Raw genomic sequence first — 26431 nt, 5'->3', positions numbered from 1 at the left:
GAGGAACACTCCATCATTGCTGGTGGGATTCCAAGCTGGTACAACCACACCGAAGATCAGTCTGGAGGTTCCTCAGAAAATTGGACATAGTATTACTTGAGGACCCAGCTATACCACTCCTGGGTATATACCCAGAAGATGCTACAACATGTAATAGGGTGACAAGCTCCACTGTGTTCATAGAAGCCATATTTATAAAAGCCAGGCACTGGAAAGAACCCAGATGTCCCTCAACAGAGGAATGGATACAGAAAATGTGATACATTTACAGAATGGAGCACTACTCAGCTATTACAAACAATGATTTCATGAAATTCTTAGGCAAATGGATGGATCTAGAAAATATCATCCTGAGTGAGGTAACCCAGTCACAAAAGAACACACCTGGTATGCACTCAGTGATAAGTGGGTACTAGGCAAAGGGAGTGGAATACCCATGATACAACTCACAGATCACATGAAGTTCAAGAGGAAAAAAACCAAAGAGTAGATGCTTCAATCCTACTTAGTAGGGGGAACAAAATAATCAAGGGCAGTAGAGGGTGGGAGGGACTTGGGAGGAAGAGAAGAGGGGGAGGGGAAAAAGAGGGGAAGAATCAAGTATGGGAGGAGATGTAGGAGATGTACAGAGGGTCAGGAAATTGAATAGAGGTGTGTAGCAATGGGGGATGGGGAGCAGGGGGTAACAAGCAGAAAGTCCCAGATGCCAGGAAAGCAAGAGCCTCTCAGGACTCCATGGTGATAACATTAGCTGAAATATTCACAAAGGGGAGGGAGAACCTGTAGAGACCATATCCAGAGGTTAGGCATGCCCCCCAACCTGGTTGAGGGATAGAGCCACCCACCCATCTTCAAAATTTTAACCCAGAATTGCTCCTGTCTAAATATAACGACAAAAAGTGGAGCAAAGACTGAAGGAAAGGCCATCCAGAGACTGCCCCACCTGGGTGTCTCTACCATATGCAGATGCCGAACCCAGACACTATTGCAGATGCCAAGAAGTGCTGCTGAGAGAAGCCTGATACAGTTGTCTCCTGAGAGGCTCTGCCAGATCCTGACCAATATAGATGCAGAGGCTTGCAGCCAACCATAGGACTGAGCTCAGGGACCCCTATGGAGGAGTTAGGGGAAGGACTGAAGGAGCTGAAGGAGCCTTATTTGACATCAATGGGAGGGGAAGCCCTTGGTCCTGTGAAGGCTTGATGCCCCAGTGTAGAGGAATGCTAGGGCTGCGAGGTGGGAATGGGTAGGTGGGAGGGGGAGCACCCTCATAGAAGCAGGGTAAGGTGGGGGGACGTGGGATAGGCATTTTGCAGAGGGGAAACTGGGAAAGGGGATAACATTTGAAATGTAAATAAAATAAAATAAAAAAGATGAAGTTGAATATAGGACGTGCATTGTCCAGCACTACATCTTCGGCAATCATCAGGTCCTTATCCAGAAACTACCTACAGTATGCCACCTGCTATGCTAGTTTATAGGGTTACACATATAGGTAAAGGGTGATCTCTGCATCGAATGTCACCTACCCATGCAAAGATCATACCTTTTGATTCAACACCGTTACACTGCAGAGTGTGTCATTGTTAGAACATTCCCCTGGTCTGTTTTTGTAAACAGTGGTTTCAAATTTACATCAAAATTTATTCTTCAGTCTAAAAACTAGCACCTTTATCTTTCCTACTCCTCTCCTCCAATGACATCAATACCATCTGGTTGGCCCAAGTGATCTTTGTTGATGGGTGTTTCCCACTCTAGGGAACTTGATGAAGTCAGTAAGGACATTTTTGTAGCCTTCTCTCATGTATGAGTACCAGTCATTCCAAAGCCAAGTATCTACACCATTGCCCAATTGTGTCCTCCTGGCCAATTCTTTAGATTTATGTATTATGTAGCATATTTTATTAGTGAACATGTTTTCTTTCTCAGCTGAGTTTTAGAAAATAACTATAAAAAAACCCCTCATTTCTATAATCTGGAGATAAATGCTTGTGATTTATATAGTTTTCAGTATGGTACCAAAGTAAAGAGATTTGTTTGGGGGAATATCAGCCTTTTAAGCTTAAAACTACTCAGCCCTGTGCCTTTCAGCTCCAGGAGTATAAGAGGGTCTGACCACTTCTGTTCTGTCCATGAGGACATTGCCTGAAAGGATTCTAAATTAGAGAGTTCAGAGTAAACATTAACATTGGTTGAATAGATGAAAAATATTGGTAGAAGGGACAGTGTGTCCTTTAGTGGATAACCACAGTACATTAAAATGGAGAGATGGGCAGTTGTGATAGCCTCTGAGATAAGACAGAAAAGAAAATGTCTACATAAATAAATGAGAAGGAAATGAGAACTGCAGGGCCCTTCCATTTAACAAGAGGAGTTAGGCACTGAAATGATCGAGTGAGCAGGTGCTTTAATAACAGAAGAGCTCGTGAGAGGGGCTAGGCTGGTGCAGGCAGGGCAAAAGGTTTGCCTTTTAAGTGACACAGACACTGGCCTCCTGACCATTTGATTTTCAACATATTCAGTATTTATTATAGGAAATGTGAAATGTTTGGATCATAAAATTTTCAAGATGAAGATCTAGGGATAAGCAATCATGAAACTAATTGTAGATGAGGCCGCACCCCACAACGGAGTTCCTATGTCAAATATGTTGATGCTTACGATAACTTAACATTAAACAAATAAAATCTTATTTAGAGTATTCTTAAGAATTGAAAGCAATCTTTCCATTCGTTTGGAATGGGAAATGGGAAAGGCAACAACATTTCTTTTTAATATCAACAAAATCATGCAATATTGTATAGCTAGGAACATGGTTTTAAATACAACAAGTTGTGTTTCCATTGTCCCTACACCCTATTCTTCAAGGCAAGAGAAACACAGCTTAGACAAGATCTACAAAATATATAGGATGTACAAAGAATTTATAAGACAGAATAATGAGAATACAAACAACTGGACTCAAAAGTGGTTTAGAGATTCAAGTGGCAATCTCATGAAAGACAACATACAGATTGTAACGGGCACATGTAAGGCTACTTCGTGTCATCGGTTGTTAGAGAGCTGCTAATTAAAACCCAAGCTACACATACATTCGAATGACCAAGATTCAAAACAATGACAACAAGTGCTCTTGAGAGAAGGAAGCAGCAGGGTATCTGCTGATTGATGGTAGACATGCAAGGTGGCAACAGTCTCTTACTATGCTAAACACATGCTTCTGCAGCCTGTTCATCTTGTTCCTTGGTATTTACCCACTTGAAATGAAATGCCAAGATGACACAAAAGCACGCACAGAGATGCTTACATTGGTTTTATTTATAGTTGTGAACAGACACATACAATGTGGTCCCTGTAAGCCATGTAGTATGATTCAGGCTGAAACTGAAGCTGGGCACGAAAGGACAAGAAGAAACAGACATACCTATCACTGAGTGAAGCAGGGCAGTCTGAAAAGGCTGTGCACCTTATGATTCTAACATGACAGTCCAGAAACTGCAAAACTCTGGGTCTACTAAAAACAGCAGGGAGTCTAGTGATATAGCAATGGTGGATCATGTCCCATATTCCTGTCAAAAAGTTAGAATGTTCACTAATGCACAGAATGTACTGTGGTGGTGAGCCAATGTAGGTAGATTTATTTTTAATTAATGAATTTATATATTCACCTTATATCCCAATACTAGCCCCCCTCTCTTCCCAGTGATTGATTGCTTGTAATAAACATCCGACTGTGGTGGCAGGTGTTGGGGAGGCCACACGTGTGGGGGCAGGTAGGATATAGAAAGGGCTTGTTCCCTCTTCCTCAGTTGGAAAGCATAAATTGTTCTAAAATAGAAATTATTTTCATTTTATAAGGAATGATTTATAACTATAGGACATAGTGTACCATTCTATTGATGAACAAGCGTGACTGGCCAGCAGCGATGCAAACTAGGATTTAGTTTCTGCTGAGATAATGGACTGGAAGAGTTCTTCTCAGGATATTGGTGATCTTCTATCTCTTGATTTGATTGATAGCAAGCACCTTGCAAGTATTGATAGAGGGCCAGGCTATTGCTGTTATATATATACATACATTGTGTCAGATCCATATATATATATATATATATATATATATATATATATATATATATGGATGTCTTAATCTAAAACAAAACAACAACTTATACCCTTATTTCCTGGGAGTCATTTGTTTTCTTGGGGAAGCAAGTTATCTCTCTTAAATTTATAAAAAAATTAATAAAACATAGATGAATTAGTTGTAACTTAGCCAAAAAAAGAAAAAAAATAAGTATTTAAAAGAGAATGTAATCCTGTGAAATAGTATAGAAAGGAGGGATGATTTAGGAAACTAAGCTGGTGTCTTAGTTATTTTCTATTGTTGTGCAGAGATATCACAACCAAGGCAATTTATAAAAGAAACCATGTAATTTTGGATCTCATTTTTCCCAGAAGGTTAGAGTCTATGACCATGATAGGAAACATGACAGCCAGCAGGCAAACATGTTGCTGGGGCAATAGCTGAGAAATTACGTGTTGAGACAACCAAGAGGCCAAGAGAGCAACTGGGACGGTGTGGGGCCTTGAAACTTTCAAGCTTGCCTCATGTGACAGTGACACACCTACTCCAACAAGGCCACACTTCCTAATCCTTCCCTGCCAGTCTCATCAACTAGGAACTAAACATTCAACTATATGAGCTTTGGGGGCCATTATCATTTAAACTACCATAGCTGGGGACTGTGAAGCAACTTCAAGGTACAGAGTAGAAGTAAGAAGCCATAGACAATGACATTCAGACTTCTTAGGGACAAAGGAAGAGTGTCAAAGTTAAAACTCACTTGGGGAAGCTGGAGGCAATGATGAATAAAATATGGCCCATGGGGCATCAGTCCCCATTGTAGAGAGCACTGGATAAAACCAGTAATGACCCTGCAGATAAAAAAGGAAGTGGACAAACACAACAGCAGAATAAAGAGCCCAGAAACACAGTTTCTCATTGTCACTTTCTTTTCTAGAATAATGGCTATATGAGGCAAATTGATTTACTAAGATTTTTGAAATGTACTCAGTTTAGCTCTTGGGAATTATAGCAAACAAATCCTTTGAAAATAAAGGAAATCATTATTTTTATTCTACAATCAATCCCAGTAAAGCAAATTTATACACACTTAAGACTATAAGAGAATCTCTTGTTCTCATTTTGAAATTAATCAAAATAACAAAGGGTATCTTGGGGTCTAAAAGCATTCATTTTAGTGCACATGCCATTTTGATCTTTTATCTCATTTACATGGAGTGGATGATGAGTCTAAATCTGAATTTTAACTAAAGTTGTTTTCAGACATGTCATAATGACACTCTAACTTACATTTTCACTATTTTAAACTGATTCAACAGTTTCCACTTGCATAACATTTAATGTGGGAAGGAAGCTTGGGTGCCCATTGGATTAGACCTGGACAATGGCAGCTGCTCTGTCAGTTGCCTTGTTTAGCTAAGGACTGAACACAACTCTATTCTGATGTTCTGGACATGGCCACTCTTTAAAGTAGAGAATAAAACAAATAATACTACTTTGAAAGTTGGTCTTAGGCTGAAGTGGGAATTCTCAGTATGACCATCACTCAAGGTTTTGATTCTCCTCTTTCCCGACGAAGAGTAACAACAGCACATTTCAGGAAAACTCAATATAACTAACTTGCTATCACTCTCTTTTGTAGCATTGAAGGGTAATTACATTTGATAATCCAACACTGATTTGTTTATTTATTTTATAGTTAGGCAAAACAAACTGGTGTGTGTGTGTGTTTCATTGCATGTAGTACTGTAAGGTTTAGTGTACCTGACCTTAATTGCTTCACACTTCTGATTTAGATGTTATAAAGTCCCCAAAAGGAAGCTTCTGGAATTACTTCCCTCACACAGTGACTTGCTAGGAAGCCAATCTAACACCATCCCCTTTCTTTTTGGTTTGTGTCATTATGATCTGGTTATCTGTTACCTCATCCTAACTTAGTACTCTGATATTAAACATATTTTCTATTTCTAAAAGTTTTAGGGATGGAGAGATGGATCAGCAGTTAAGAGCACTGACTGAGCCGGGCAAGGTGGCACACACCTTTAATCCCAGCACTTGGGAGGCAGAGGCAGGTGGATTTCTGGGTTTGAGGCCAGTTTGGTTGGTCTACAAAGTGAGTTCCAGGATAGCCAGGGCTACACAGAGAAACCCTGTCTTGAAAAAACCAAAAAACAACAACAAAAAAAAAAAACCCAAAAACAAACAAACAAAAAAACACTGTCTGCTCTTGCGAAGGTCCTGAGTTCAAATCCCAGCAACCACATGGTGGCTCACAACCATCCGTAATGAGACCTGATGCCCTCTTCTGGGGTGTCTGAAGACAGCTACAGTGTACTTACATATAATAAATAAATAAATCTTTAAAAAAGTTTTAGACAGCTTTTAGAATAGAATAAAGTATCGTGGGGTTTTGTTCCCAACATAAGCCATCTCCTGCATAAATTTAGTCAGATGGTGTCTGTTAATAGAAAGAAAGCAAAAGTGAAAAAATGAGGTCTTCAATTGGAAACTCCCTGAATGTACAACTGAATGAAATCTATTGATACTCTTTAACCTTGTTCTTATGCAAAGAGGAAAAACACATTTTGGAAGATTAGCGTAATATTGTTGTCTTAAATTTAGTCAGATGGTGTCTGTTAATAGAAAGAAAGCAAAAGTGAAAAAATGAGGTCTTCAATTGGAAACTCCCAGAATGTACAACTGAATGAAATCTATTGATACTCTTTAACCTTGTTCTTATGCAAAGAGGAAAAACACATTTTGGAAGATTAGCGTAATATTGTTGTCTTAAGCACTCACCTAAAATTCAATGAAGAGACAGCATGGACTTTCCAGAACCATCTATTTTGTTTTCTTTGAAATGGCAGCTGACTGTGGCATTTGAAGACTTCTCAGGTGCTTCCAGGGGCTTGTAAGTCCTATTTATCTGTAATGAAAAAACACACCTGTATTGAGCCATTCACATTAACATGCTTTTTACAGAAACAGAGGCCTGGGCAGAAGTTCTAGAGTATACAGCCCCTTACAAATCCTCCTAGACTATCAGCAACTTGTAATACACTATTCAGAAGCTCAGCCTACATTTACCCCAAGACAATTGGGCTTTTATCCTAGAAGATGGTTGACAGAGGAAGACCGCCAGGCCTGCAGGCATGAAGTCACCATCCAGGATGAAGCAGCTGGTTAGCAACGACCACGAGTTCTTAATATAGACCTTTATTTTCAGTTGATTAAGAATGAGAAATGAGAGAACATGAATTCTTCTGTTTTCTGAATAGGCAATTTTCTAGAATATTGCACCATCATAATTTCAACTAAAGCCAAGGAAATTACGGCGAGGTCAGATGTCTCAGAATAACATGTTCTCTGAGAGAGTAAATTCCAGCAGTTTTAAATAGATATACCACAGAAGCTGATGATAGCAAAGGGAGCCTAAAGTTACTTAACAATCCATATGGTTATTGTAATATAGAATAATCGCATATAAGTAGTAAATAGTTTGTGTTTCTGAAACATAAATGCTTTTCAAAATTTTTTCTTGCTGAGAGAATTTACAGATTCAAGTTAAGAGAAAGGGGCATCCAATGTCTAAGTTCCCTGGAGTCTTTTCCCCTGGGAGTGACCCAGCAACACTATGTGCATCTTCATCAATATCTCTTTTCCAACATTCTTCTCCACATCATCTTCAGCATCCCTTCCCATGACTGACAATATTATTCTAGGTGCCCAATGATTGGAGTAGTAGAAACCTTAAAGCTCTGTGATCCATGTACTGAGATAAAGCAAGTGAGTGAAGAGAGCCACAGACTAAGGTGTCGAGAAGAGAAGGGAAGGGAAGGGAAGGGAAGGGAAGGGAAGGGAAGGGAAGGGAAGGGAAGGGAAGGGAAGGGAAGGGAAGGGAAGGGAAGGGAAGGGAAGGGAAGGGAAGGGAAGGGAAGGGAAGGGAAGGAAGGGAAACAAGGATCTCAGAGGATGCTGGGAGCCTTCCGCCCCAGTGCCAATCAATTCTTTTCTTTCCTCTTTAACTTCCTTCACCTGGGATATCTAAAATGCCCACCACAGTGATTTGCACTTTCTGTCCTGACTTCAGATGCCTTTTGATTTTGGATCCACATTGAAAACTGTCTAACCATAATTTTTCTTTCCTCTAATTTGAATTCTCAGCCTTGCTTATTTGTTCTTAAGATTTACTGGTAGAAGATAATTCCTCATAGGGCAATTAACCCTTGTGTCTTTCAGCGTGCACCATCCCTGCCCTGTAGCATTCTAGGAACCTACACTCTGGCGTTATTGGAATTAAATGTGTCATTATAGTTGAACTACTTTGCTATTTTTTTGTTTTCTTAAAGTACATGCCATAATTATGTTTTGAAAAATTAGTATTCTGATACACCAATAATTTTCATGTATTTGGAAATTAGCTACATGGTAAAATATTATCCCCGACCTTAATAAAAATATTGCTGCAAACCATGGGATGAGGAAATAAATAGACACTTAGAACACACTCTTGTATTTTCTATATAATGCATACATGCATACATATACACATACATACATACATACATACATGATCACATATCCCACACAGATGCATGAGTTTATGTATAGCTTTAATTGACGATGAAAAGTCACTAATGGCTTCTTGGGGTTCTGTTTCTCCCTGTTACTCTTGGGCTGAGTACTTTGCATGCTTGCCTTTGCTTTGGTCCCTGGTCACCTCTGATTGCAGCAGACTCAGAGGAGACCAGACAGCACTCATGGAGTCACTGCATTGAAGTATCTAACAGATGGCTTACCTTGACTGAGATTCACAGCTTTAATAAACATTCTACTTTGGATGATATACTGATTCTAAGATGGCTTTAGTGTCTTCCATTCTTCTTCCACCAAGAAGTGGCCCTGCTTCCGCCTGCATCTCATGGACAGTGATTAAATCCCAGTGTCTAATGTATGGGTACATCAATCTCTTGTATTACTGGTTTTTGGTCCCTGTGGCACACCCAGCATGTGCGGAATGGAATGCAGACAATTCTCTTCACTCTTGAACCTGAAAGTGGCTGCCTCCCAAGTCACTGTGAATTACAGTCATCAATCCTATTCTTTGGTCTGTTACAGCCTACAGGACACTGAAAAGCAACATTACTACAAGAACAGTAGGTGGAAACAGAAAATGATAACTTTCTCTCTTTATATTTTTATTTAAATTATAGGTCAGCTAACTTAAATTCTAGGTTGCCTAACTCAGAAACTCAGAATTTCTTGTGTGAGTAGAAGTTAAAATTTAGCATTAGGACATCAAATAAAAATATCATCTCGGGCTGGAGAGATGGTTCAGAAGTTGAGAGCATTTACTGGTCATATAGAGGCCCTAAATTTGGGTTCCAGCATCCATGTCTAGCAGCTTATACCCTCTATAACTCAAGTTCCATGGGCTCCTATACCCTCTTCTGACCTCCGTGGCACCTGCACACATGTGGTGCACACACATTCACTCATTCAGTCAGGCGCTCTCATACATGCATAAAATAAAATGAGTACTATCTCTTTTACATAGCTTCCTGGGAAACTTCTAGCCAGGGTTCCGGTTGGATGTAGAAGTCAGTATCTTACCTCAGCCTGCCACAAAAGAAACACTTTGTTAACTTTTGATGGCCTATCTTAGGCACATGGTGTTAAAAAAAAAAAGCTGAAGGAGGCACATTTTTGTTTACTAAAGGAATTACCTCAAATACTAGCATGTGTGGTTTGAATGGACCATTTAAAGGCATGCAAAAATAAAAAAAAATGATGTTAATCAAACCAGAGATTCCATTGTCCTTTGCAGTGGTTAATTTGGCAAGAAATGAGAATCCATTGTACACATTACACATGACTGGAACAAGTGGTCCCCTCTACCTTAATAGGACATAGGTAAGCATGAGATGGAATCACATCATTCATGCCCATGTCCTATTGAGCCCTCTACCTGAAATCATACTCTCTTATTCTTTACTTATGAATGTTTTCCTGTGTAGCATCCCCTTTGTCTGATGCACTATTTATTCATTTTCTTTTCACAGTAAGGGTATGCCTGACAAAGATAGGGAATTTGTTCTCCACAATAGCTTGGATACACAGAATGACAGCTCATGCACACTAGGCTTGTAGAAGCAGTTGCTACATGAACAAACACATCAGTGAGGTCATCATTAACTTTAAACCCACCTGAAAGCAGGGCAGAAGGCCCTCATTTAACCTTGATAGTAGTGCACCTTTTGTAGTAGTAAGTTCTAGAGTTCAAATATTCTGTATGCCAAAACATCAACACACCAGAAAAAATCGGGGCCCTCCCCACCAAAATTATGAAAAACACTGACTACTCTATTTTATATTCTTTAAAACAGACACTTATCTATCTGTTTACTTGAATGTGTCTGAGTTATGTGTAGGTGCTGTATGGGGGTGGTCAATGTACCAATTTGATGGGGTGGAAGCTAGAAGAAAGAATCCTTTATTACTCTCTTCTTGCCCTTCTGGGACTCATCCTTTAGGCTGGAAGCCAGCAAGCCCCAGTGGTCCTCCTTTCATTTACAGGGAAACCCAGCTTGTTATGCAGGTGTTGAGATCTGGGCTCTGGTCCTCATGATTGCAGAGCAAGTTATCGTAAGTACTGAGTCATCTCTCTAGCCTCTCATGTGCTTTTAAGGAAAGCACAAGCATAAAACTAATGGAAGTCTCGTTTGTTCACTAAGTATCAGATTTATGTATCTTAAATTTCCTTAAGATTAAAATCTTTTACGAAGGGCAATGTGAAACGAGAGCTGTGTGCCAGCAAAAGCTCCCCATAGTGAGGAACTCATTAGGTCTTGAAACACCCCTATGCTGAAATTAATTCCCAGCAAAGAGAAAAGATTAATACACTTTATCTTGAGTAGGAAAAAAAATATCCAACTCAGCCTTTTGTCTCTTGCCACTCAGTACTACTCAAATTGATCCAAAGAAAATGAAGTTGGATTGTGAACATTAAGAACCAGTGTGTCAAAGATTAGTCTAATTAATTTTTTAGAAGACATTTTTTTAATTAGCCGCATACAGGCACAACACAGATTCTATTGAAATCTCCTGTTAAAAGATGACCTTCAAATCTTGCTCATAGTTAATGTCTGTTCATTTGACAGAGAAGTCCACAACATACTTCTAAGAGATTAATGCTACAATTTGACCTAGCATAACTATGTTTTGATTTTATTATTGTGTAACTGTCAAAACAACTAGAAACCAAGGAAGAAAGAAAGAAGAAAGGAAGGAAGGGGTATAGGGAAGTAAGGGAGGGAGGGAGAGAAAAAGACAAAGTTGGTTATAAAAACATAAAGCAAAATTTGAAACAAAAATGATTTTATGAAATATTTTATCATTTACAGTGGAGGCATTTAAGAAGGCTAGGAGAGAAAAGTAAATGCTTGCATGCTAACAAGGATGCTTTCCGCAAATACTCTGAGTTAAGCTTGTGCTGAGCACATGGGAGTGAATGTAGCTGTGACCTCATTCTTCATGATCTGTATAAAACTCTACTACAAAGCCCATGTGGGTGCACGCATGGAACACTTATTTGATGCAATTTTTGTGGCTTAAAAACCAGATTCGTAAGTTGTTCTTTGCAATTCGAATCTGGATTCATGAGGAGAAATGTATTTTTATGCATAATATGGGTAGGTATTTTTTTTTAACACAAGGAAGTACTTTTTGGTGGAAGTCACAGAATGAAAAAGCATTGATTCTTGGGTTATCTTAGCCCATGTCCTTCAGGGGTATACTTCTGCCTGGACAGGTGGCCTTATGTGTACCATGTGCTCCAGTCTCTCACCTGATGGAAAATAAGGGTTTCATCTATACTTTGAATGTGAATCAGAGGAAATCATTCCTTTTAAAGGAGGAAGAGAAGAATTTCCCTCTTATTTATGTCACCAAACTGCTTTGCTACTCTGGAATTAAGGGAGGTAGTATCAAGGATTCTCAAACATTTTGTGAAGACCTAAAGAACTTCAGAAAATGGTTGCTATGGCTGTCAATGCATTATTCTACATTGTAATGTAGAAATCGAAAAATTTATCTAGAAATTCATTTATAAGACAGTCATATTATTTTCCATATAGTGTAATGATAAGAAAAATAATTCAGAAAAATATAGTGAGAGATAATTGGACTTTCTTAAAGTGAGGGCTGATGGAGGCACAGAAGATTTCTTATGTTGAGGAAGCAAGGTGACAAGTAGGCTTCCCACTCTTATTGTCATCTTCCCTGCTATGGTGGAATAATCCCTCAAGCTGCCAGCTACAATAAGCCGTTCTCTCTTTAAATTGCTTCTTTTCCAGTATTTGATTACAGCCATGAGGAAAGTAGCCCAGAAAAAAAATCACATCCTTTTAAACTAAGACCGAAGCATGTTTCCTGTATGAATAAACTTTGTTCTTTCATAGTTTCATGCATGTGCATATAAGATTCTGACTACTACCCCCATCTCCCTCCGACCCCTGCCAGACCCTCCTTCTTTGAGACAAACCACTTTCTGTTATTCATGACTTCCTCTGAGTTTAATTCGGCCTGTCTGTATGACTCTGGGTTGAGCACCATTCATTGACTTTGATATAATAGGCATAGAAACTCAACAACAGATTGTTTCTTGAGTTATTCATAGTATGCATTCTAAGAGCAGTGAAAAAACTGAGTGACTCATTCATTACACAAAATCTATGGTGGGTGGCATGGTTTGTATAGATTTTTAGTCTGTGTAAGATTATATAAGATCATGCATTTTTCTCTCGGAAAATATTGGTTCTCTCAGCACTATAAACATTCTAAATGCTGATACAGTTCATTTTTAACAATAAAAATTGTTTTTGTTAATATCATCATCCCTTTCATTAAAACAGAATTTCCAGAATTGGGAAGCTGTCAATCTCATAGCAGCAGATGTCAGCTTCCCCCCCAAACTTCTCCAATCCACGGAAGATTTGAATTTCATCATTGGCGGAAAGTTTTTCCCTGAAGTATTGAACTTACTTCAATTATTTTCAATAAAGTATTTGTCAGATTTCCATATTTGAGTAATCAAAGTTAGTCGGCCAATTGGTCTTTCAAGTAAACATGTTTTCTGTGTAAGATGTGGCTGGCATGGTTCATGCCACAGCAATTATTCTTGAATACAAAGATGCTATCTTAACATATCATTGGAAAGTATTTCATGCCCACTTTGCATTTCTTCTCAATGATCAAAAGCATTAAAAGGCATTAAAGCTGCAAGATTTAACAAGACATCATCTTTGCTGTTGCATACCTTGTCCCTCTTTATAGTCACTGTAGTGAAGAATATAGCGACTATCCATAGAGACTGTGACACCTTAATTTGTAATATGGTTCCAAGACTTTTACTCACTAATACTCTCGTTTTTGTCTCATGTCATTGAGACAATGTCCACATAATACAGAAGGAAAACTAGATCGGCTTATTGTTAAAATATTTCCAGTGGCAAGCAACCATGAATGATTCTTGGAGCCTTCCCTTGGAAAAGCATTGCTTTAGCAGGAAGGGACATAAGTGGGTGGCTGAGTGGGTGCTCTGAAGTAGGACAGAGCCACTCATTGGTGACTTTCTCCTTGATTTAATCACTATTCATTTTGAACAAGTGACCTATCACCCCAACCAACATTTTCCTACTACTGCACCTCTAAACCAGACTTTCTTCACTGAATTGTTTCCCAAGATGAAACGTGATGTGATCATGTGGTAATGTTAGCTGTGATTGCTAATGTTTATACTACCATTTGTTGAGATGAAGAGGCAAAGATGTGGTTATCAGCTTTATAGTTAGATGAAGAGCAGATATGGACAACAGCTGTTGGAACTGATTTATCTGACCCAGACTCAAATTTTTGTCTGACATTTCCTCTGAGAGTTCTAGAACCATGAAGATACATTTGTCTCAAACTGTGCTGAATATAAACTTGACACTTTGACCCTTGCTTGTTGAGTTTACAAATCCTTGTATAGTCAATCATGGGAAATGTTTCTTAGAAGTTAAAGCTAGATGCACACAAAATACTGCATTTTAGTGCCTTTCTTAGTCTTCTATCACGGACTTGCTGTGTGTTGCACCAGGTTTAGGGAGAGAAGTAGTCAGCGCCTGACCCTATAACAACGTAGGTAGATCACAATGAACCCTAGCCACTTTTTTTCCCATAAGGCCAAGGACTAACTCATCAGAAATGTCTTCCATGAAATATTGCCATCAGACAGAGAAGACTCTAAGAGCTTGTGCTGAGCTGGATTGCAGGGCCAGCAATACCTCATACCAGCTGGGAAGTGCATGCCGAGTTTTATGTAAGCCGATGAATTCAGTGCCAACGATCAACTTACTCACCAACTAGAGCGGTATCTGTTAACTTGATCCCTGTTTTAAGTATTAAATAGTATCTTAGCACTTACTAATTAATGGAGAGGATCTTTGATTCTTTGTTACAAAGTTTCATTTCAGCAAAAATATTTTTAGTGTGGTAGAAATGAGATAAATTTCTCAGGTTTCAAAAATTAAATTGAACTTAAATTAATTCAGTAATACAGTAATGCAGGGACCTTTATCCCTGTTCATTTAGATACCCTTGTCATCTTAGATTACTGTCTCCAAGTATTACATGCCTGTAGCTCAAATGTCAACATCCAAGGATGCTTCCCATTGTATATTCATGTCTTTGATGTTTCGCCCTCATTGGCACTAAAAGATAATCTAACAAGCCAAAACTACTTGGTTATCCTTTCATTTTGAAAACAATTTTTGGGTTAAGAGTATGTCAGCAGAAACAAGAAGAGAATGTGGATATTGTTACAAGGTCAGCTTTTCAGATGTGGTAGGTGGCCATTACTGGCATTTTGCCAAATGATTACTTTGGGCATCACAGCCACCCAGAGCCTCAAGTCAGTGGCTCTGACAACACAAACCACTTAAGACGTGGGAGAGCACATGCATGCTTTCAGAAGTCATCAGAAGGAGGAAATATGTATGTATTCTCATTGTATTTTCATTGTATTTTCCAGGTTAACTTAGAAGGAAATATACAGGTCATCAGTAGCTACATTTGAATTTTGTTTGCACATTTTTATATGTGTGAGCATTTGTGTGACTTACAGTCTGCATTAAAGTAGTTACACACATGGTTTTCTTCTGTAAAACGAAACATTACAGTTGAAGAGCTGAAATGTCAGAAGGTAGCAATTCACACCAGGCATCTCTGTGCTAAGAGCCAGCCGTAATCTAGGTAGTTGAACCCACAGAGCTCTGGGTTAGCTGAAAGTTGGGCAGTTTGAACTGAGATATGCCCTCAGGGTAAAATCTATATCCATTTTCACGGACACAGTACTGAACAAGAACGACTTTCATTGGTAGTTTTGTATATCCTGTATATGTTAGAAATGACATTTGACATATTATGCTAGATAAAGTATATTATTTAAATTACTTTCACTTATTTTGCTTTACTTATTTATGATGTATCATCTAGAAAGTCTTAGGATCACATATATTGCTCATATTTTAACTTCGGCAGTGTTGCTTTAGAAGATAATAGATATTACCTTCTCTAATATGGTGTTTATGAACATGCATATACATACACACTCACACACACACAGACACTCATATACACTCACACATACATTCACATGCATACACACTCATATACACATATTTTCACACACAATCACACTCACACACACTCATACACACACACACACACACACACACACTTGTACACACTTAGCATGAATGTGGGATAGGTTAAGAAGAACAACCATAAGAGTGAGCCCTGAGTGTCAGTGAGATGGCTCAGTAGGTGAGCATGCTGTCACCTAAGCCTGGTGGCCTACTATCAATCTCTGGAACTAATGGTGGAAGGAAAGAACTAACCCCAGAAAATTGTCTTTTGAAACTCACATGCATGCCATAGAGGACACACACTGTCTCTCTTCCCTGTATCTTCTCTTGCTCTCTCTTGAAAATAATAAATTAAATTAAAATTGAAGGTAATAGTAGACACTGACATACAAACAGACTTCAGCATTCCCTTACTGTGCTAACTCAGAGACTCCAGGCATCTCAGCCAACCCAGTGCAGGCAGCCATCTTGAACTGCCAATAGACAGCTCTAGGTCCCAGCACAAAGGAGTACGCCCCAGAGCTCATTTAATTCCAGCCACTTCACTGAGAAACAAAGGCTGCTGTTAAGATGCAAAGACCCATTTATCTCCTTCCTGCACATAGAAAAGGACAGTGAGCTTTGTGGAAATGGCTTGGTGCACCTTGCTAAACATTCCAGGTCTGTGTTAGGTTGGGTGCCCTGAGAAAGATTTGCTTATGGTGTGGAAGCGTCATACGCACTGAGCTAGATAGCTGTTCTAATAAGAAGTTTCCTAATAGTAAAGTCTGAACCTGATCTGGCTACAATCAGTGAGAAGTCACAGTTCTAGGTTTGCTTGACTGTGCTGTTTTGAATAGACTATGCCACTGCTACTCAGTTGTTCTCCTGCCCCTGTTTACTGTCCCCCGCTGCCTTCCCATGCCTGCCCAGCTCCTGTCCTGTGGTATGTGCCCTAATTTTTCTTGCTTTAGTTTGGTCTGGAGCCACCCACTTGTTCCTTTCATGTTCTTCAACACATACCTTGAAGACTTGGGAGTCCTAAAGAAGAAAATAAATCAGTTTGGGGCTCCAAAGTCATCTACCTCCTATCCTTAATTTTCTTTTATTCATTTTAATATGAACTTCTGGTTTTAGTTATTATGATCATGGTAAAAAAATAAATAGCCAGGCAGAAGTTTCATTCTTGGTGGAGAGTTGTTCATGGATATAGTCACTGTATAAAAACTATAAATCAATTGCAGAGAGCATGGCTCCTGCAGTAGCTTGAAGAAAGGAAGGAATTCTACATGGTATCCATTCGGATCCACATACTGTTTTCTCCACATTGTCACATTCAAATAGCATTATTGTGTCCCTTAGATTCCGAGTCCATGACAGTCCTTTGGGAAAATTCTGTAGAATAGCTCATAAGTTTGCTATGGTCATGTCTCCCTCCCCCTCCAGACAGTGACATGCCAAAGTTACTATGCTCGATTGAAGTTAAGAGAATATTTTTCTAAAAAAATTAATTGGCTAATACTTCAAAGTCTTGTCACATTTTTCTTCCTTATTAAAACATCACAAGTAGTATAATGTGGCCTCCCTTCCCCCCAGCCTGGAACCTGCCTGCTCAAGGGTGGAGCTACCGGCTCATTCGTCCTGCCACGCCCACTGCTGGAACCTGCCCTCTGCTGCCTGGAGGCACACACGTGTTCGTCCTGCTACTGGACCCTGAGTTACTTGGCGGGAAATTGGGTTCCCTCCCCCTTCCTTTATAAACTGAGTGTCTGGAAATATTAAATTGAGTCTTGATCAGAGTTTTGTCTTGACTCCATTGTTTCTTCCGCCCCGTCTAGTTACCTCTCTTTCAGCCTGAACTGCCATTCTCAGTGAACCGTTCGTGTTGTGGACCGCGGGCGGGCCGCAACAGTTGGCGCCAGAACTGGGACATGAAGAATGGCAGAGAGATGCTAAGAGAAACGACTGCTGTGTGGAGCTCCACAAGAAAGAAAAGAATCTTCGTATCGGAGGAGCATCGGAGCAACGGACAGGTACACATGCTAGCGCTAGCCCAAAAAAAAAATTCAGTTTTGTAGAGTGTTGCTGGGGATGCGGTAGGATACGAACAAGTTTGAAGCAGTGCTGACCCAACACTGGTTCTGCTTGGGGTCAGCAGTTTCGTTAATCGGAACTAGATACGGAGACAGGCGGTGTGCCGCAGTTTTTTAGAAAACTGCTTAGGTGGAAGAAAGAAGGGTTCAAAATCATGGATCAGGCGATTGTGTTTAGTTTTCAGGAGTTGCTTAAGGATAAAGGAAATTCATACCGGAGAAGGTATGGGCTAAGCTGAGACAGCGTTAAGCCCGAGTGCTGGTTCACTTAGGTTCAGCAGTGAAGCTTAAGAGGAGCTAGGCACAGGCGGTAGGCCGTGGCTAGAAAAAAGCTACATTGTTAGGTGTGAGAAAGGAAAGGGTTTATTAAAAGGAAATTAATACAGGCGGATTGCCGCAGTTATAAAAACTGCATCATGAGGGAGGAAATTGTCCCAAATAGCAGGAGTACTCTGCCCCATTTTGTGTCTTGTTTATGTCTGGTGCACCAATCTGTTCTCGTGTTCAATTCATGTATGTTCGTGTCCAGTCTGTATGAATGAATGTTCTATGTTTTATGTTGGATAATAAAAATGGTATAAAAAACTTTATCTGCAAGGCCGAGAGCTGCCACGTGTTTCAGCCAAAAACCAGACACGTGGCAGGAGGGCCCCTGATGGAAAAAATGTTCGTTTTAAGAAAAAGCAGCGAGTACACAGCCTCTTAGTTTCGAATCTGATAAATGGTTCATGATTAATGTGTTTGACAATGGTAAAGTGCTTTTTTATTCTATGATTGTAGCTACAAAGATTAATATTCTCTGATTGGTCTAAAATTAACTGCTTCATTTGGTTCTTTATTGAAAATGTGTTCTGCATGTTTTCGCATTCAGCTCATAAGTTGTTGGTTAAAATTAATAATTGTTACATTGCTACAGATGGTTAATGTTAAATTTGATAACTCAAGTTTAGAGTCCTTCCGACACGTGGCCTAAGGCAGCCCTAGAGGCTGAGTCTCTTAAGATATTTCTAGTTTAGATAATGATTAATGTGGTTCCTATCCTAAATAGTAAAATTTAAGATAAGATATAAAGCAATGCCTCTTTATTAAAGCGTTAAAGCTTGCTTTAATAGGTATTCATAGGTATTAATTGATATCCAAACTTCGTAATATGATAGTAATGCTTCTAATATTGATTTTAACAGTGATAAATTGTTTTAAACATAGGTTTTGCTTTCCCAAATTTGTAGATATTATCCTAACCTTGCACAAAAACTTAAAAATTATGGTTAAAACTGCCATTGTTCCATTGACTGCAGCTTGCAGTTTGATTGCAAATTTAAGATTAATGCTCAAATTAAAAAGTATTTTACCTTTGAGTCAATACAGGGCTCTGGGCAGTCCCAGAGCGGCTTGTGAACTTTCTTTTGTTTTGCAAACAATGCCTAAAAATGTTTTTCCCTGTGTTCAAGAAAATTTCTTTTTAACAGTGTTGCAGATCTATTCAAATGTTTAAAATAATGCTTAAATTCAAAGATTTTTGCTTCTAGTAAACTGGTAATCACTAGAAAATTTTGCCTCTATGTATGGCTAATATAGCTTTACATTATGTAAGAAAAATGTTTATTGTTTCTGCTTCTTTACAAGAAGCCAAAAGTTTTAATCTTTCAGTATATATTGTTTCCTAAGTGGAAAGTATTTTATTAACTAATGCTTCTCAAGGGAAGTTTACCTTAAATCCTTGCTCTCACCCAAAAGATTCAGAGACAGTATCCTTTTGTTATTTGGTGTTTTGATTTGCTGCAAAAGGTTTTACAAAAAATAAAGAAAGCTTTTATAATTGTTGTTAATTGGTAATTAAAAATTAGTTGTGCCCAAGACAATTCTTTGGCCAGAAAAAACATTATTGTAAAGTCATTTTTCTCATCCTCCCAGCCGATCGTTGGCCACGTGGGCCCAACTAGCTGCTGTGGAGCGGAGTCTTAAGACACACAGTTGCCCCTATTCCAGCACAAATAATCTGGTTGTGTGCTGTAGATGGTGTTTTAAAATGCTGAACAATCAAACCTTAATTTATATATTAATAGTCAATGCTATATCTCTGAGCTCATAATTACTTAAAATTGTTCGTCCCTCAGATACTATTAATTCTCAAATTTACAATTGCTTATACATATTTCTAGTTAATAAATAAATAAATTATGCACGTGTGACTCTTAATAACTTTTCAAGCTTTCTAGTTACAACCGTTCCTTAAGAAAAATAATTGAAAGTGCGATTAGTCACTGCCCCTTTACAGCCAAATATTTAAAATGTTTTGTCCAAAAAGTTATTAATTCAAAAGGTTAGATATTGTAAAATTTTAAACTTTAACCTCTTAAAAGACAAAAGAGAGAAATTGTATCCCCATATATACTATTTAGTGCATTTCCATGCACACTATTTAAAACATACCTTTATTTTCAAAATTTGAGATTAAAATGTCAAATTTAATAAATGCTTTTTAGTATCTTAAAAGGATCTACTTATTGGCTTATAGATTGATCCTAAAACAGCTACCTTATTAGGAAAGGGAAAGACAGGTTCTCTCCACAGAACTCTACAGAAGCATATTGGTAATTCGTGTGCTGAGCTGACAGGTAAGTTAACTCAGTGTCCTGATTAAAAGGACTAAAAGATTAAATTCATGTTTTAGATCCATCCTTGCTTGTCATTTTTCCAGTTTAGACTAGCTTCTAGCCTTTTAACTTTATGGCAATAGTACATCAGAGACTGTATATTCAGACCTAGTAAAATTAGTCATTTAATAGAGTCATAATGATTTTTCACTCTTCTTCAGTGTGACCAGCCATTCTAACTCAATCTTAGACTGGTCTAATATTCAGTTCAATTATTAGAGATTCCTATATTCTAAATTACCTAGCAAAGTTAATTCAGAGCATTTCCCCCAAGGTCACCAAAGGCTCACCTTGCCTTTACCTTATTTGTCCTAAACTTTTTGCAAACTGACATTAAAGGTCAGTCTGCAGCGGAACGCCACTGGCACCCAGTTACTTCTAATTCTTATGCATTGGTAAAATGGAAGGACGCCCTGACTAATAAATGGAAGGGTCCAGATCCAGTTCTAATCTGGGGAAGAGGCTCGGTTTGTGTTTTTTCACGAGATGAAGATGAAGCACGGTGGCTACCAGAGAGATTAATTCGTCAGGTAAACACAGATTCTGTCTCTCCTCGTAAGTATCATTCTAAAGACTAAAATTCCTCTTGAGCTGGGAGTGGAAGCTCTCAAAAAACACTGTTTCCTCTGAGCCAATTCCCCTACAAGAGGCTGGAGATTAACTTTAGCTTTACAATTTGCATCTAAATAAAGTACCTTGACTTCTCCAAACAGAAAATTTACATTACTACACTCTAATTGTTTAGTATTCTTCCTTCTCTCAAGCAGGTCAATCTACATTCTCCAGTTCTCCGCCCCGCCCCTAAGAGCAAACAGGTGGTTCTGCTAATCTCCCTTCCAGGGACATCCCAGCATTTGGCTTTTCAGTCTAAGATAAGATTTAGATTTACCAGGAGAGCTAGGGAAGTAGAAATTTCATATATATTTACAAAGATTAGTTCTTATTTTGATAGATATAGGCTTAGTCCCTTAACTGGCCTCTGGCTTTTCACCCTTGCTGTTACTGCAAGGTGTCCTTAGTTCCTCAGGCTACTGGGAATAACAGGGATGAAGAGGAAAGACTTTCAGCTCCTATTTTAACCAAAATTAATGGTGTTAATAGTGACATAATTCTTGTCTAGGCCTTGCTAAATCTGAGGTTGACAAGTCTCATATAGAGACCTCGCAATAACTCAGAATTGCGATACTGATTCATAATCATATGAATACGGTATGGGTACCGCTTGGCGCAGGAGATTACTGCGGAGGGAAGGTCCAGTTTGACCGTTTCTGAGTTCCCTGTGCGACACACCTGATTTGAAAGAGGTTGGTATCTGACTCCAGCTAAACACTAAAAATACTTACGGCTCTGCCTCCCCTCCCCAAAAGATACCAAGAGCCACAGATGTGAGTCGTTACAATGCTCACGGGAGGAATCAGGCTAATGTCCACCCAAGTCAAGGTTAAGGCCCACTCATCTACGGATGAGAAAATCATTTGATCACCTCTGTTAAGCATTGCCTATTTAAACTTAATTAATAGGGGGGAGAGAGATTGGAGACCTTGCTGTTGTAAGAGCAGGCCCTTCACTGCCTCCCACCCAAAAAATAAAAAAGCCAATTGGCCTTGTACTAGGAGCCAGCCAGTCTTAATCTCTTCTCACTGTTCCCCTGCCTGTCACCCAAAATTGTGGATAATTATCAGTTCAGTGTTATTCTAAAATTGTTTAGCTAAACTCAGCCAGGGTTCCAACGCCCTACTTAAAAGGCAAACAGGTAGCTACCTATTCAGCACTAATTAGCATTATAAAGTCAGAGCCTACAGCCCAGTGCTGGTATTTCAGTCAGTGCTTTTAAGACAGTCTCAGCCAGATACAGTTTACCATTAGAAAAGTTAGGAAACCCCACGGAAACAAGTTTTTTCTTTAGCCCTAGGAACTCAGGCAGAACTATTGAACATAGATAATTTTTCTGCCACAGGCCACCCCTTTTTTATTTTTGTTTTGTTATCTAATGGGGGGAAATGTGGCCTCCCTTCCCCCCAGCCTGGAACCTGCCTGCTCAAGGGTGGAGCTACTGGCTCATTCGTCCTGCCACGCCCACTGCTGGAACCTGCCCTCTGCTGCCTGGAGGCACACACGTGTTCGTCCTGCTACTGGACCCTGAGTTACTTGGCGGGAAATTGGGTTCCCTCCCCCTTCCTTTATAAACTGAGTGTCTGGAAATATTAAATTGAGTCTTGATCAGAGTTTTGTCTTGACTCCATTGTTTCTTCCGCCCCGTCTAGATTCCTCTCTTTGCAGGGAACTGCCATTCTCAGTGAACCGTTCGTGTTGTGGACCGCGGGCGGGCCGCAACAGTATAATACAAATATTTACATAAAGTATTAAAGTAGACAAAATACTTGCTCACTTTCATAGAGATCATTTGGGGTCCTTTCTGTTTTGACATTGAAAGGAAATTTACTGATCTATAATACATGGTATGTTTTTCAAATTTTTCTAAGTAGAACAATTTAAAGACTGGTAGCATGTAGTGCAGGTTTGCCTGGAATTTCTTATGTAGCTCATGCTGATCTAGAACTTGTAGTCCTCCTGCAATAGCTTCTCTCATTCTAGAATGTCAGTTGTATATCACCATGATTGATTTAGCTCTAAATTCTTGACAAGTATTTATTCATAATAAAAATGTGCTCAAATCTGAAAAATATGCAAAGGTTTAATGAAGCTAAGAGCATACATTGTTTGTACAATAATGCCTTTAAATATCTGATTCCAGTGACTGGGGTTAAAATAATATTGAGGAAAGCATGCAAATATGGAAAGATTATGCAGAATATACTTGGCTTTATTTCACTACATTTTAAGATAACTGTGTTATAGTACTTTTTAAAAATAGATTTTTTAACAACTAGTGAATTTTGTTTGCTTTATTCTAGATTCAGAGCCAAGAAATGTACTGCATATAAATTTCCTATATAGTCCACGACTTCACAGACTGTTAATAAAGCACCTCTGAAGGAAACAAACAGAGGCCACACTACTAAAGGCCTTCTCTTCCCTTTGTGTTCTGACAGGGCTGGGATGACTTCAGAGAGCAGGAAGTGAGCATCCTTGGGTCCCGAACAAGACATTCAGGAAGGGGTAGTGGTGAGGAGCAGCCCATCTCTAGCCTTGTCGCACCTAATGCTTTCAAAGCAAGAGGAAGTGCAGTCCAACTCTTAACTATTAAAATAAGAAAAGCCCCTCTTGCAGTGTGATTCCTAGCAACATTAAGTGCAGAAGACAAAAATCCAAGCTGCTCCCACCATTGCTGGCTTAACCAAGATGAATCATCTCAACAAACGGTGGACTACACCTTGGCAAGCCTGCCAATCTGTGATGGTGCCGACTTTAGTAACACTATTCAGAGCAGTAAAATATGTGAGTAAATTTCGTGACTGAAATATGTCACGAAATAAAAGAAACAAGAAAGCATGTCTGCACAAAAGGGACTTAAAAACTGCAAGAATTTTCTAATGGCAGAATTCTAATTGGAAGATTTATTTCCAAGAACAAATCAGATATTCGATTCTTCAGCAAGCTGATTCACATGTGTGAGAAACACTCACATGCTTGTAAGTATAAACAAACATATGTGTGTGTACATGCAAAGCCACATAATATGCTCACTCAAAATGTAAAAAGAGTTGACAAGTTTAAGAATAATAACAAAATGAAGCTACTGATTTCTTTGTGTAAATGAGTATCTTTGCCAAGGTCAACCTCTGTAATGGCAGGGTTGAAAGATTTTCTTCACACTACAATAAAATAAAAGTTTGCCTGTATGTTTATGTATATACATGTGTGTTATATGTATATTGACCCATATGTATAGTAGGTGCATGTCTTAGGGTTTCCATTGCTGCAATGAAACACCATGACCAAAAAGCAAGTTGCAAAGGAAAGGGTTTCTTTGTTTGATTTACACTTCTAGATTATAGTTCAGCACTGCAGGAAGTCAGGACAGGAACTCAAGCAGGGCTGGAATCTGTAGGCAGTGGTTGATGTGCAGGCTATGGAAGGATGCTGCTTCCTTGCTCACTCCCATGGCTTGCTCAAGCTGCCAGCTCAGGGATGGCACCACTCACAATAGGCTGGATCTCATGGAGGCATTTTCTTAACCCAGTCTCCTTCCTTTCTGATGATTCTAACTTGTGTCAAGCTGACATACAAAACCAGCCAGTACAATGCATGTGCACATGTATGCATATTTATGTAGAGGTGAAAGGACAACCTTGAGGTCATTCCTTAGGTGCCATCCACCTTTGTTTACTTTTGATTCTGACTCTGTTTGGCCTGGAATTTGAAGAGCAAGCTAAGCTGGTTTGTCAGCATGCCCCAGAGATCTTCCTGTCTCTACCTCACCAACCTAGTGCAGTGCTTGTAAGTACTAATCTTTGATCTTTCCAACATACATCAAGTTCTTCAGTTAAAAACATACTAGGGGTTGCAGTTCCCTTTAGCTCCTTGGGTACTTTCTCTAGCTCCTCCATTGGGGGCCCTGTGATCCATCCAATAGCTGACTGTGAACATCCACTCCTGTGTTTGCTAGGCCCCAGCATTGTCTCACAAGAGACAGCTATATCTGGGTCCTTTCAGCAAAATCTTGCTAGTGTATGCAATGGTGTCAGCGTTTGGAAGCTGATTATGGGATGGATCCCTGGATCCCAGTCTTTAGATGGTCCATCCTTTCTTCACAGCTCCAAACTTTATCTCTGTAACTCTTTCCATGGGTGTTTTGTTCCCAATTCCAAGAAGGGGCACAGTGTCCACACTTTGGTCTTCGTTCTTCTTGAGTTTCATGCGTTTAACAAATTGTATCTTATATCTTGGGTATCCTAAGTTTTTGGGCTAATATCCACTTATCAGTGAGTACATATTGTGTGAGTTCCTTTGTGAATATGTTACCTCACTCAGAATGATGCCCTCCAGATCCATCCATTTGCCTAGGAATTTCATAAATTCATTCCTTTTAATAGCTGAGTAGTACTCCATTGTGTAAATGTACCACATTTTCTGTATCCATTCCTCTGTTGAGGGGCATCTGGGTGCTTTCCAGCTTCTGGCTATTATAAATAAGGCTGCTATGAACATAGTGGAGCATGTGTCCTTCTTACCGGTTGGAATATCTTCTGGATATATGCCCAGGAGAGGTATTGCTGGATCCTCTGGTAGTATTATGTCCAATTTTCTGAGGAACCGCCAAACTGATTTCCAGAGTGGTTGTACCAGCTTGCAATCCCACCAACAATGAAGGAGTGTTCCTCTTTCTCCACATCCTTGCCAGCATCTGCTGTCACCTGAATTTTTGATCTTAGCCATTCTGACTGGTGTGAGGTGGAATCTCAGGGTTGTTTTGATTTGCATTTCCCTGATCATTATTATGAACTAACCAGTACCCCAGAGCTCTTGACTCTAGCTGCATTTGTATCAAAAGATGGCCTAGTAGGCCATCACTGGAAAGAGAGGCCCATTGGACTTGCCAACTTTATATGCCCCAGTACAGGGGAATGCCAGGGCCAAGGGGTGGGGGTGGGAGGGTGGGGGACTGGGGGGGGCAGTGTATTGGGGACTTTTTGGATAGCATTGGAAATGTAATTGAGGAAATTACCTAATTAAAAAAAAACATACTAGGAAAACACAACTTCCAGAAAAATAATTTGCTATTAATGATAACTGGCAGAAAATGGATTGTTTAATTTGTATTTTGTAGAAAAGTATCTAAATCTATATAACAAAAGATATAAAACTTCTAGTTATGAAGTATAAATACATGAATAAACTTGACAGAAGAATGAACAAATATTCAGTCTGCTTGTTAAGAGTATTCCTCTGCCAGTAATAGCTTTTAATACACACACACACACACACTAGTTATTTATCTATGCCTTTATCTACATTGGCTGAAGTAGA

The 26431-nt window shown here is 39.2% G+C and overlaps 1 protein-coding gene across 9 annotated transcripts in view; it reads right to left on the bottom strand.

Moving 5' to 3' along the window:
* Dtna (dystrobrevin alpha) overlaps positions 1 to 26431 on the bottom strand; it is a 255229-nt gene that overhangs the window by 183078 nt on the left and 45720 nt on the right. For 8 of the 9 annotated variants that reach the window (XM_085833641.1, XM_029471847.2, XM_085833644.1 and 5 more), the window contains exons 2-3: positions 6884 to 7010; positions 4845 to 4935 (exon numbers count right to left, since the gene is read on the bottom strand). In XM_085833641.1, the coding sequence (XP_085689767.1) occupies positions 4845 to 4885 (41 nt within the window). In that variant the 5' untranslated portion in view covers positions 4886 to 4935; positions 6884 to 7010. The remainder of the gene's footprint in view (positions 1 to 4844; positions 4936 to 6883; positions 7011 to 26431) is intronic. The other variant, XM_085833640.1, reaches the window with a different exon arrangement.

The sequence above is a fragment of the Mus caroli genome, unplaced genomic scaffold (assembly GCF_978045245.1).
Source record: "Mus caroli unplaced genomic scaffold, Mus_caroli_1 scaffold_19, whole genome shotgun sequence".
Lineage (NCBI taxonomy): Eukaryota > Metazoa > Chordata > Mammalia > Rodentia > Muridae > Mus > Mus caroli.
Note: the sequence above shows the minus strand (reverse complement) of the source record. Positions and strands in the feature narration are given on the sequence as shown.